We start from the raw sequence: 13,798 nt of genomic DNA, 5'->3' as shown, positions 1-13,798 counted from the left end.
CTTTATTCCGAGGCTCTCTCCTACTCCTATGGGTTCTTCGGCACACACGCACGCGCGCGCGCGCACACACACACACACACACACACACACACTCCATCTCTTCCTATTTCATCTTCAGGCATTTAGGATGCAGTGTTGGATTGTCCTGGTGTGGGTCATATAATATATGCGCATTCATGGCCATTTGATTTGTTTTTTTGTGAATGTGTATGTAGTGTGTGTGTGTGTGTTGGGTTTGTATATATAGTGTGGTGTGTATGGGTATGTTTGTGTGTATGTGGTATGTATGTGTGTTGTATATGTGTACACATGTGTGTGCCTGTGTGTGCATCTGTTTGCACGTCTGGGTATGTGTGTTTGTACATGTGTTTGTTTTTCTCCATCACCTGAAACTGCATATTCTAGAAGCTGTGGAGGACAGGATGTCTGGAGAGCTGTGACACCTGACCCATTCTGATGTCTAGGCTCCATCTATATTGCATCTGCCATTCTGTGATAGTTTTTCCTCCTTGGGATTTCTTTTGTCTCCTTAGAATTGAGAAAGAAAACCTGCTGTCCGACACCTCACAGAGTGATCAGCCATCAGTTACCCTTGAGTTGACATTCTGGATGGCTCAGCAGCCCCCAGTGTGGTATTAAAGATCAAGTTTGGGCCTATGTGCATGCTGGAAAAGTGTCCCTTATTACCACACCCCCAAGTCACTTATTAAACTTGTTTGGGTTTTTTTTTTTTTCATTTTATCTATTAGTTGCCCAGGATGGGTGGTGCAGCTGACCTCTGATGACTTTGGCAACTGTCTTTAGGAGTACTGTCCTGTGAACCTCCTTATGTCCTTGTATTTGAGGGAGCACCTTCAGCAGGGGCCAGCTAATGCTGCCCTGTTTTAGATTATGTCTACACTAAGTTTCCTGTTTGGATTAGAATCTGGAGTTCTGGGAACTGCACCAAATCACATTTTGAGGCTTTAAGTGGAAAATCTCAGCTCTCAATACCCTTGAGCCTAAGTTTGTGTCCACAAATAGCTTCTTTTTGTGGTGACAAATGAGTTCTGGGGTTTATTGTGTTCTGTGCCATTTCCGACATCAGCACTGCCTGCTGAATTTGCTGAGTAATGGAACCCTTCTCTATCTTACAAGAGGATCTGGCTGTTCCCTTTCCCCTTCACTTCTGCCTCCTGACCTTCCTGGTAGGTTGATGAGTTTAAACTCTGTATCTACAGCTGATCCATGAGTAACCCCTGAAGAAGTTCTGTGCAATGCAGAAATGCCCTCTTGTAAATAGCCTGGGCAGAACAGTGCAGGGAGAGTTAACTCCCTCATCAAGGTAGCGTGTGACTTAAACAAGCCTGTTGTGTTTCTACAGCGAAGTGATGGTCAGATCCTCTGCTGTGTGTGTGGTGACCACTCCGTGGCTCTCCTTCACTTGGAAGGGAGACGATGCCTCCTGCGTGCCCGGAAGCACCTTTTCCCTGTGAGGACGATTAGATGGCACCCAATCGAGAACTTTCTCATTGTTGGTTGTACAGATGACTCTGTCTACATCTGGGAAATTGAAACAGGTAAGCAGAAAAGTTAGCTTTGTTTTTCCTTTGTCTGTGGCATGCAAGCATTTGTCCAGAAAGAAAGTTTCACAACTCAATCCGCAGTGACCTCAGTTGTTTTACCGTTTGGTTTTCACTACATTTATAGCTTCAGTGGAAGTGTAGGAAATAAAACACAGTGGCCTAAGTCAGATCCTGGCCAGCTGATGATTAGCTGACAGGGCAGCGCTCAGGAATGAGCCGGATATTTCTGGAAGCTATAAATAAAAACATAAGTTATCTACTTTAATTATTAACAAGAGAGAAATTTAGTGTCCTACTGGTCTCAAATTATCATTAAATTCTGCCTTCTTCAGCATAGTCACCAACTCAGCAACATTTTGAGCTAATTGATGATCAGTAATAATGGAATATAATTAATTATAAAAACTCCAACAAAACTTGAGTCAGGGAAACTGAAGACTAAGCAGTTCAACTGAACTTTTTGATTCCATACCATTGAGCTTGTGGTTTGGAACACTGAGGGGGTTTCTTTTTCCTTTCAAATTTGATTAGAGGTCTGAAGACAGAATAATACATTTCAGAAAAGGGCTGGGAGCATACCAAATAAGGGAGGTGTAATTACCGACTGTGTGTTAGAGGGGGGGTCTCTCGGGAGTGTGTTTCACAGAATCTACTGCACAGCTTTTATTGATCAAACAGTGGTGGTTTGTGTTGGGTGTTGTTTGCAGACTGGGTAGTTCCTAATATAGTTTGGACTTATACTTTGCCAAAGCAATTGCAGTTTTCTCTCCTTGTATATGCGTGTGCATTATGTGTGTTTAGTACTGGAGGAGGACAGAGGAGGGCATTGTATTCCCAGGGATTGGAGTTATAGTTGTAAGCTACCACATTGGTGCTGGAAATTGAAATCAGGTCCTCTGCAAGAGCAGCCAATTCTCTTAACTACTGAGCCGTCTTTTCAGCTTAAATTTGGAAAATTTTAAAAATCTGTGTCTAATCTATGGATCTGAGAGATAGTTAAATATGGTGGGTAGAAGAGACTCTGAGGCACTTACTGCTTCAGGACATGTTAGGGAAGAACATTCTAACCATGGGAAAATCACATGGCTTGTCTTCATTAGCTACTCCCTTGTCTGTGGAGTAGATATAACCATACGGGATTAGATCAGATAATATCTCTCATATTAGAAAGCAGCAGTAAGTCATTAGTAATATTAACTAAGCCGTCATCATCACCACCACAGACTATAGCACTTTTAAACTCCCTCTGTAAGGCAGAGGGAAAATACAAGTGTTTACACATATATGTAGTTTTTACATTTAAGTGTGGATACTTGGTAACCAAATCGAATTTTCATAGATAATAGACTTAAGAACAAATAAAGCACCATGTTGTCACTCACAAAGGTTCATGACTCTGTAGCATAAGCTGAAGCGAACAATGGCACCTGACTATCAGAACACACATGATATAAATCCTACCTAGCTCCTTACTGCTATACATGGTTCCACGTCAATAAACAGATTATATCCCAATCATAGTTCTCGCAGGACGATGACTTCAACTCATATTCATTAAATGATGAGAAATTTACAAATGGAATATTTCTAAGTATGGGTGAGGGAGCAGCCTGGGAATGAGGGTGTAAGTGATGAGTTCCCTAGCACGTGGGCGTGGGCACTATCAGGGATCTCTCTCTCTCTCTCTCTCTCTCTCTCTCTCTCTCTCTCTCTCTCTCTCTCTCTCTCTCTCTCTCTCTCCTTCTTCCTGCCCTGATAATAAGACCAGGACTTAACTGAAAACCAGGATACCAGGATGTCCAGAGGATGCACTAGCCGGACATGCAGCGTGGAAGGAGAAAGAGGAAGCCGTTCTCATTCTCATGCTCTTACAATTGCCTTCACTATTTAATCCCACTAGACGGCAGAGGTGTAAGGGCTGGTTCTCAGCATCAGTCTCAGTGAGCATGGAACAGGATACAGGAGATAGGAACGGATGTTCTGGGCTGTCCGATGGACAATCATCAGTGTAGTGGCTGTCACTAATGGAATATATTAGAACTCATGAGTCTCCTAGAATTGACTATGAACACCGTTTCTATAGAAGTATTGTGTCAAATAAGTGCATATAATCAGTATCAAATGTATCGAATAATTTCCTGCCAAATGAACCTATGGAGTGTTTGTTCTGAATGAGGTTATTTACATGTAACTATGTTGGTATCTTAAAAAAAAATCAACTCAATCTAAGTAGTATTACTCATATATTTATCTGAGTTTCCTTATGGGTGGTATGTCCCTCACTTTTTCCAGATTTCATCCTAATGGCTATCAGACCTCTGACTTCCTTTAAACTAAGTTTACCTCATTTCTTTTTAGCCTTATGTCTGGTATCAGTTTTCTCGAGGGTTGCCTTTAATTCCTTATTCCTTTATTTTTTTCTTGGCTTAAGGGTTTCCTTTGTTTTCTCAGGCCTATGTATACTTATTTTTATGACCATGGGTATTTTGCCTTCAAATATATCAGTGTACCACATGTCTGTGGATGTCAGGTCCTCTGGAACTAGTGTTATACATGGTTTTGAATTGCCATGAAGTGCTAAGAATCAAACCCAGGTCCTCTGGAAGAGCAGACAGTGCTCCTAACATCTGAGCTTTAGCCCCATTTGCTTAACATTTAAAGGACTATCTTTTCCTTCCCAAACTGGCAATCAGACTGGGCTAAGGCGGTACCACCTTCTTTATCATTCTTTATCTTTAAATTTTATTCTTCCTATATTAAAATGAAAAAAATCTGGAGCCAGAAAATTCCAGCATCTTCTTTAATACCAGCACCCTCTTTACATTGAGAAATAGCTCTAGTTCTACAATAGCAGGAATGCTTCTCACAAACTAAAAGCATAGTATACTAGTTTTATAATGGCTTGAGGGTTGTATTTTTTTTCACATGTTTTTTCAGAATGTTAGGAAGCAGAAAATCCTGGCTAAGACCAAAACCATTTAAGAGGAGCATAAGAAAGAGAAGAATCCTACCCACCCACGTGCCTGGCACATAGCTAAATGAACCGGTGAATGGGTGGATGAGTAGTAAGTAACGCTCTGGGCCTCAGTGGCTGCGGCCCTGAGTTCGTTCTCAGCTTCAGTCATCCTCACCTCACTGCTGCCTGGCTGTAAGCAGTGCTCCACATATCCCACCGGGTCCTGAAGAAGGCGGTGCCTCCTCAGAGGAAGGACAATGCCTTTTCTACTCTCCGAGTTTTTCTGGGCCTTTGTCCCCTTGCTTGTGGCTGTGCAATTCACTCAACAGGGTTTGAAACACATGACTGGATGTGTGCTTTGTTCCAGTAGTCAGCCTCCTCTAAACACAAAGAAGGAATCAATCGACAGACATTTCCCATCACCCGCACACCTCCAGAGCCCAGAGGATGGGGAAATAGCAAGTATCAGTGGGACAGGAAATCAAGGAAAGGGCCTGGAAAGAAAAGGCATGTTCTAGAGCCCCACCCCCATGTGGCTTTCATGCTGAAACTGTATGCGGTCTTTCATTCTGTGACAGGTGGCATGGTTGGATGCATGTCTGGGTGATGCTCTGGGTTAAAGGTGGGCATGCTCACCTCATGGATGGCCAGCATAAGGGATTGTTGGATAGCACTGAAGGCGCTCGTCCTGGCTGAGGGCAGAGCTAAAGCATCGAGTGCTGAGAGCTTCCAGTTTTACTTATTGATCTACTGGACGTCCCGTGATGTTTAGGCCTGATTAGGAAGGGGAAAAATTGGAGATGTCATTTTGATTAATATTTGTGCTCCCACGGCGTGTTTGGCACTGAGGACTCTGGGCCTCACGGCCGCATGGCTAACACAATAGGAGTAATGCATTCCTGATTCTTCCCCTGCATGCACACCAGAAATAATTTTCTGCTCTGAGCTAATTATTCCTTTTAGACATTAAGTTTGGTGTGTTTCTGAAGGCTTTCGTGTTTACAGTAACAGATTTGCAGGGCAAAAACCTATACATTGAATTTCTTATGTGCTGTTAATGTCAGGGTTATTTTTATTCCTCAATGTTTTCTGCTCAGCTTGTGGTGCTGTTAGAACATGGTCCATATTGGGTCACTTAATTGTTAGTGTGTGTGTGTGTGTGTGTGTAAAATGAAATCTCATTTGCTGAAAGATAAAATATTTCTTAATGGGATGGTTCAGTAGTACTTAGCACAGGGCTGAATTGTAAATATTTAGCTTTGGGGTCTAATGATTTCTCCTGAGACTTCTGAACCTGCCCTTATAGCTCCAGAGAAGCTGTACAGAAGATTTTAAGCACAGACAAGGTTCTATTTTAATAAAACTTTATTCACAGAAACAGGCAACTAGATATGTGGGTAGTATACCTGTGATCAAAATGATTGTTCTTAATAGAGAATGTTAGTGCCTGCTTCCTAAGCACAGGGGCCTGAGTTCTGTTTCCCAAGCGCATGTAAGAAATATCAGGGGGCAGCATGTGTCTGGAGAGGTAGAGACAGGAGGATCCCAGGAGCTTGTTGGCCTGTCAGCCAAGTCAGATGAGTGCATTCCAAGTTCAGTGACACTCTGTCTCAATAATAAGATGAATAGACATTAAGATGGCTCAGTGGAAAACAGACAGACGGACAGACAAGCTAGCAGTCAAACCAGTGCTTTGATTTAAACTGTATGATCCATATGGTAGAAGAAAGAATTCCAGGTATATGCCTCCCAAAACTGTGGATAAAAATTGTAGAAGACGCCCCAAATCAACTCCAGATAGCCATGGCACACTCATCAATACATGCACATATGTCTACATATGCGTGAACAAATATATCACTCATGCACATAAAAAATATTGTGTTCATAGCAACTTATTCTTAGTTCAATCAACCTTGCTGATGGTGGTGGCTTGGGAGTAGTGTACTCATTTCCCTAGTAAAGACATGGAGTTGAGACAGCCTCTGTGGCTAAGGCAGCTTCCAGGGTGTCACCCCTGCATGGGGACACCTGTCTCGTCCTGAACTCTGGTGTGTCCTCACTGTATATCCCAAGGTACAGTTCCTGCAGATGGAAGCCAGTGTCCTGCAACCATCAAGTAGAGGCTAGATAAGAAAAGCCTGGAGAAGAGGGGGCAGCTGCCAAAGACTGCTCAGTGCTCTTTGGAAGGAAGGTCTCTGGCTGTCTCTCAGAACATGGCTTTTAATTTACAAGTAGTCCTAACAGTGCTGGCCATCTGATTCGTCACATGACACATTAGAAACAGCAAAACAGAAGCAGGAGGTGGCTGGTGACAGGCACGCCTGGCAGCAGAAGGCACAGCTGACAGGAGACCAATGTGTTTCAAGGCTCAAGTAGGTAGCTGGGAAAAACAGTACTGAAATCTTTACTGCTACGAATATTAAACTAAACCATCACATAATTTTTTTTTCCATAATGGACTTATTGGAACTATCTGGAAACCTCTTTTGATGGTCAATGCTGTTTTCTAATTAGGGGATTTATTTTCATGGTTTCAATGAAAATAGCAAGAATTATTGTTATTATTATTATTAATTATTATTATTATTAGCAGTAGAAAACTAAGAAAGATTTGGGGCTGGAAGATCGCTCAGTGGTTAAAGCACTTAACAGAGGTTGAAGTCCCACGAGCAAGACTTTGGATCCCCAGACACCAGGTAGCTATTCAGTGAGCATGTCAGCTGTCCTGTTATTTGAGCCAGAGACAGGGGATCTCACCCTGTAAACTCCCCCCAACCCCTACCGCCAGCAAGATCTCTCCTTATTGGTAAATTCTGGAGTTGATTGACAGACTCTGTCTCAAAGAATAAAGTGGAAGAATGAGAGAGGAATGTTCTGGACATCAATCTTAGCTGCACACACAGACGTGCATAGGGAAGCACCCACCACACTCAAATATATGAGAAGAAGAAAAAGAAAAAAATATATGAGAGATGAGTTGTACCAACTAAAAGCTAATAAGCCATATTTTCCAAATATATCCAATATTTTGTTTTGTAGCTATGTAGAGGGAAAGATCTGAGGAATGCACAGGGCTCACAGCTTCCCAGGTACATGGTCGTATTACCCCAGTAGTATAGGATCTGTGGCTAAAGCCGAGCATATGAGCTTCCCATGTATGAATTTTAGTCCCTCGTGGTACACAATGACTGATATTGGTATACACATGAAATAAAAGTGTAGAGATGGCCCCCATGACCAAGTGTACCACTCTGAGGATAATTTGCTTGGTTTCTTGCTGAGGTCACTATTGTCTAGCTAGAGCGGTAAAGTCACAGCTTGCGGAACGCCTTGTCAGGAGAGCTATTGTTTCACGGTCACCGCACACGTGGTAGAGGTGGACTCCGGGTGTGCAGCATCCTGCCAGTGACAGTGGCTCCGATGTGTCATTTTCCCAGAGCTGCTTGACTCTGTTGTGGCAGATTGCAGATGGAACCCCCTTGAGATGATTGCTTTTAGAAAAGGAAAATAGGATGCCTTTAAGTGGAGGGCAAGGTTCTCCTGTGTCACCTTGTCCGCGGCTGTTTTCCTTCATCATAATAATTACTGGTGTTATTATCCAATGTCTGTTTTTCCTGTGCAGCCTGGTTGGTTTTGAATCTTCACTTAAATCTCCTTCATCCTAGTGATTCCCAACAACACTGCAATTTGGAGTTGTGTGTGTGATCATGTATGCTTGGGTAGGAATGCAGCTGTGAACATGAGCTTCGAGATAGAGCAACTGATTGTTTTTCCAACTAAGTTTAATCTTTTAAGGAGGAGGCGGTAACTAAAGGCATTAAGAATATTAGTATGGAGAATCAAATTACCCAAGTTTAAATTTTGTTCTACTACTTCCTGTGTGTGTGTGTGTGTGTGTGTGTGTGTGTGTATTTACACATACACATTTGAATTGAGCGATTACTTAACTCTTCTAGCTCTCCTGGCATCTTAATACATTGGGCACATTACTGTGGTGTTTGCAAGACATCTTTAGAACATTTTGTGTGCTCAGAAACAAACGTGAAAATCAATACGATGCCATTCTAATTATAAAAACAAATGCTGCCTACTTATAAAATTACTTTCATCAGTTAAGTCTTCCTTGCCCCTCCTGCCCTTATTGCATCCGCTTGGCAGTTACTACCTTCCTGGATTTTGCTTTGTAAAGAAAGTTCACGCTGTAATCACTCTCAGCAGTTCCTGTGGTCCTGCTGCACTTGGGGATAGAGTGCTGGCGGGTGTGTTGTCACAGATCCACATCTAATGCACAGGGGTAGGGGGGGCTCACACTGCAGAACTCAGGTGGATGCTCTCAGTGAGGCATCTTCTGCAAATGTGTTACACTGATGCTCAGAACACTCTCAGCTGCAGTGTGGAGTGGAAAGCAACTCAGAGGAACCATCTGCCCTCCCCAGGTTTCCTCCTTTCAGTTGCCTACCTCTTCCCAGCAGCCAGCTGCCACAGAAATGATTTCGAAAGCAGGACTCAGTGGACTGTAATGACTGGTGCTTGTGGGGAGAAAGCAGCTTCTCTGATTCAGCCACAAGATAAAAGACACTGGACTTAACTTCATTGGTCTGAGCGAGTCAATAATATCCAACACCCACCATTCGCCTGGCCTAAGATTAGATGGGGAAGGTCTTTCATGTCTCTGGAATGAACCAAGTAAAAATTAGTTCAGGGGTCAAGTCCTTGCCTTGGTGAGCAGAAGATTGGACTGAGGGGTTGTTGGCTGGGTTTGACATTCCATGTCGAAAATAATATTGGTTATTAAGCTCTGCCTTGTTGGTAAGATCTGGGTATAGATTGGTCCAATTCTTTTCCCCATCCTTTGTGCAGACCCAATTCCGATATGTCCATCCATGCTTAGGAGACTTTAGACCTGCTTCAGCGACTGACAGTATGAAGTTCCAGGAGCTCTAACAGATGTAAGATACTGACATCCATCGAGGGTGGGATGATGGCGTGTGAGGTACTTGCTGGGCAAATGTGACAAACTGAGTTCAAGAGCAGAGGTTATAACTGCAGAAATCCAGGTGATGGAAATCAAAGGAAGTTAGTAGACAAGTGAGTTCCTGAAATGTCAGCTTCCTGTTCCCAAGGAGAATAAGAAGACAATGGGAGAATTGGCAGGAAGGCACTGCGGGATGGTTATATAAACAGGACCTGTAGAGGGACGGGGAGAGTCCAGTGACTGTATAAAATACCCAAGCCAGATTCCATGCAAGGACTTCCGGCCTTGGGCTTCTCCCCTCCAGAGGGATAAAGCTGTTGCTTTCTATCCTTTTCTTTGTAACTTGGTCTTCTGTTTCCCCAGTGTTCAGGTATTTGTCTGTGCCATGGAAAGAACTGGGGATCCTCTAGACAGCTAATAGCACCCTGGTACAGTAGGATGAGCAGTTTGTAATAACAAACTAACAAGAAACAAGTCAGTGTTTTTTTTTTTTTTAATTCGATATAATTTATTTACATTTCAAATGATTTCCCCTTTTCTAGCCCCCCCCCACTCCCCGAAAGTCCCGCAAGCCCCCTTCTCTTCCCCTGTCCTCCCACCCACCCCTTCCCACTTCCCCGTTCTGGTTTTGCTGAATACTGTTTCACTGAGTCTTTCCAGAACCAGGGGCCACTCCTCCTTTCTTCTTGTACCTCATTTGATGTGTGGATTATGTTTTGGGTATTCCAGTTTTCTAGGTTAATATCCACTTATTAGTGAGTGCATACCATGATTTATCTTTTGAGTCTGGGTTACCTCACTTAGTATGATATTCTCTAGCTCCATCCATTTGCCTAAGAATTTCATGAATTCATTGTTTCTAATGGCTGAATAGTACTCCATTGTGTAGATATACCACATTTTTTGCATCCACTCTTCTGTTGAGGGATACCTGGGTTCTTTCCAGCATCTGGCAATTACAAATAGGGCTGCTATGAACATAGTAGAACATGTATCCTTATTACATGGTGGGGAGTCTTCTGGGTATATGCCCAGGAGTGGTATAGCAGGATCTTCTGGAAGTAAGGTGCCCAGTTTTCGGAGGAACCGCCAGACTGATTTCCAGAGTGGTTGTACCAATTTGCAACCCCACCAGCAGTGGAGGAGTGTTCCTCTTTCTCCACACCCTCTCCAACACCTGCTGTCTCCTGAATTTTTAATCTTAGCCATTCTGACTGGTGTAAGATGAAATCTTAGGGTTGTTTTGATTTGCATTTCCCTAATGACTAATGAAGTTGAGCATTTTTTAAGATGCTTCTCCGCCATCCGAAGTTCTTCAGGTGAGAATTCTTTGTTTAACTCTGTACCCCATTTTTTAATAGGGTTGTTTGGTTTTCTGGAGTCTAACTTCTTGAGTTCTTTATATATATTGGATATTAGCCCTCTATCTGATGTAGGATTGGTGAAGATCTTTTCCCAATTTGTTGGTTGCCGATTTGTCCTCTTGATGGTGTCCTTTGCCTTACAGAAACTTTGTAATTTTATGAGGTCCCATTTGTCAATTCTTGCTCTTAGAGCATACGCTATTGGTGTTCTGTTCAGAAACTTTCTCCCTGTACCGATGTCCTCAATGGTCTTCCCCAGTTTTTTTTCTATTAGCTTCAGAGTGTCTGGCTTTATGTGGAGGTCCTTGATCCATTTGGATTTGAGCTTAGTACAAGGAGACAGGGATGGATCAATTCGCATTCTTCTGCATGCTGACCTCCAGTTGAACCAGCACCATTTGTTGAAAAGGCTATCTTTTTTCCATTGGATGTTTTCAGCCTCTTTGTCGAGGATCAAGTGGCCATAGGTGTGTGGGTTCATTTCTGGATCTTCAATCCTGTTCCATTGATCCTCCTGCCTGTCACTGTACCAATACCATGCAGTTTTTAACACTATTGCTCTGTAGTATTGCTTGAGGTCAGGGATACTGATTCCCCCAGATTTTCTTTTGTTGCTGAGAATAGTTTTAGCTATCCTGGGTTTTTTGTTGTTCCAGATGAATTTGATAATTGCTCTTTCTAACTCTGTGAAGAATTGAGTTGGGATTTTGATGGGTATTGCATTGAATCTGTATAGTGCTTTAGGCAAAATGGCCATTTTAACTATATTGATTCTGCCGATCCATGAGCATGGGAGGTTTTCCCATTTTTTGAGGTCTTCTTCCATTTCCTTCTTCAGAATCTTGAAGTTCTTGTCATACAGATCTTTCACATGTTTGGTAAGAGTCACCCCAAGATACTTTATACTGTTTGTGGCTATTGTGAAGGGGGTCATTTCCCTAATTTCTTTCTCAGCCTGCTTATCCTTTGAGTATAGGAAGGCCACTGATTTGCTTGAGTTGACTTTATAACCTGCCACTTTGCTGAAGTTGTTTATCAGCTGTAGGAGCTCTCTAGTGGAGTTCTTTGGGTCACTTAGGTAGACGATCATGTCATCTGCAAATAATGATAGTTTGACTTCTTCCTTTCCAATTTGTATCCCTTTGACCTCCTTATGTTGTCGAATTGCCCGCGCTAGTACCTCAAGTACAATATTGAAAAGATAAGGAGAAAGGGGGCAGCCTTGTCTGGTCCCTGATTTCAGTGGGATTGCTTCAAGTTTCTCTCCATTTAGTTTGATGCTGGCTACCGGTTTGCTGTATATTGCTTTTACTATGTTTAGGTATGGGCCTTGAATTCCTGTTCTCTCCAAGACTTTAAGCATGAAGGGATGCTGAATTTTGTCAAATGCTTTTTCAGCATCCAATGAAATGACCATGTGGTTTTGTTCTTTGAGTTTGTTTATGTAGTGGATTGTATTGATGGATTTCCGTATATTGAACCAACCCTGCATTCCCGGGATAAAGCCTACTTGATCATGGTGGATGATCGTTTTGATGTGTTCTTGGATTCGGTTGGCAAGAATTTTATTGAGTATTTTTGCATCGATGTTCATAAGGGAAATTGGTCTGAAGTTCTCTTTCTTTGTTGGATCTTTGTGTGGCTTTGGTATCAGCGTAATTGTGGCTTCGTAGAAGGAATTGGGTAGTGTTCCTTCTGTTTCTATTTTGTGGAATAGTTTGAAGAGTATTGGTGTTAACTCTTCTTTGAAGGTCTGGTAGAATTCTGCACTGAAGCCATCTGGTCCTGTGCTTTTTTTGGTTGGAAGACTTTCTATGACTCCTTCTATTTCTTTAGGCATTATGGGACTGTTTAGATGGTCTAGTTGGTCCTGATTTAATTTTGGTATTTGGTATCTGTCAAGGAAATTGTCCATTTCCTCCAGATTCTCCAGTTGTGTTGAGTATAGGCTCTTGTAGTAGGATCTGATGATTTTTTGGATTTCCTCAGTTTCCGTTGTTATATCTCCCTTTTCATTTCTAAGTTTGTTAATTTGGATACTTTCTCTGTGCCCTTTGGTCATTCTGGCTAAGGGTTTATCTATCTTGTTGATTTTCTCAAAGAACCAGCTCCTCGTATTGTTGATTTTTTGTATGGTTCTCTTTGTTTCTACTTGATTGATTTCGGCCCTGAGTTTGATGATTTCCTGCCTTCTACTCCTCCTGGGCGAAATAGCTTCTTTTTGTTCCAGGGCTTTCAGGTGTGTCATTAAGCTGGTAATGTATGCTCTCTCCATTTTCTTTTTGGAGGCACTCAGGGCTATGAGTTTTCCTCTTAGCACTGCTTTCATTGTGTCCCATAGATTTGGGTATGTTGTGTTTTCATTTTCATTGTGTTCTAAAAAGTCTTTAATTTCTTTCTTTATTTCTTCCTTGACCAAGGTATCATTGAGTAGAGTATTGTTCAGTTTCCACGTGTATGTGGGCTTTCTGTTGTTTCTGTTGCTATTGAAGACCACTTTTACTCCATAGTGATCAGATAGGAGGCATGGGATTAGTTCGATCTTCTTATATTTGTTGAGGTCTGTCTTGTGACCAATTATATGGTCGATTTTGGAGAAGGTACCATGAGGTGCTGAGAAAAAGGTATATTCTTTTGTTTTAGGATAGAATGTTCTATATATATCTGTTAAATCTAATTGGTCCAAAGCTTCAATTAGTTTCATTGTGTCCCTGTTTAGTTTCTGTTTTCCTGATCGGTCCATTGAGGAAAGTGCAGTGTTGAAGTCACCCACAATTATTGTGTTAGGTGCAATGTGTGCTTTTAGTTTTAATAAAGTTTCTTTTACAAAAGAGGGTGCCCTTGCATTTGGGGCATAGATGTTCAGGATTGACAGTTCTTCTTTTTGTATTTTTCCTTTGACCAGCAAGAAGTGTCCCTCAGGGTCTCTTTTGAT

General features: G+C 42.1%; 1 protein-coding gene across 3 annotated transcripts in view; it reads left to right on the top strand.

The window, feature by feature from the left end:
• Nucleotides 1–13,798, top strand: part of Wdr72 (WD repeat domain 72) — a 159,177-nt gene that overhangs the window by 21,825 nt on the left and 123,554 nt on the right. For all 3 annotated transcript variants that reach the window (XM_052187808.1, XM_052187807.1, XM_052187806.1), the window contains exon 12: nt 1,364–1,559. In XM_052187808.1, coding sequence (XP_052043768.1) covers nt 1,364–1,559 — 196 coding nt within the window. The remainder of the gene's footprint in view (nt 1–1,363; nt 1,560–13,798) is intronic.

This window comes from Apodemus sylvaticus, chromosome 7 (genome assembly GCF_947179515.1).
Source record: "Apodemus sylvaticus chromosome 7, mApoSyl1.1, whole genome shotgun sequence".
Taxonomy (NCBI): Eukaryota; Metazoa; Chordata; class Mammalia; order Rodentia; family Muridae; genus Apodemus; species Apodemus sylvaticus.
Note: the sequence above shows the minus strand (reverse complement) of the source record. Positions and strands in the feature narration are given on the sequence as shown.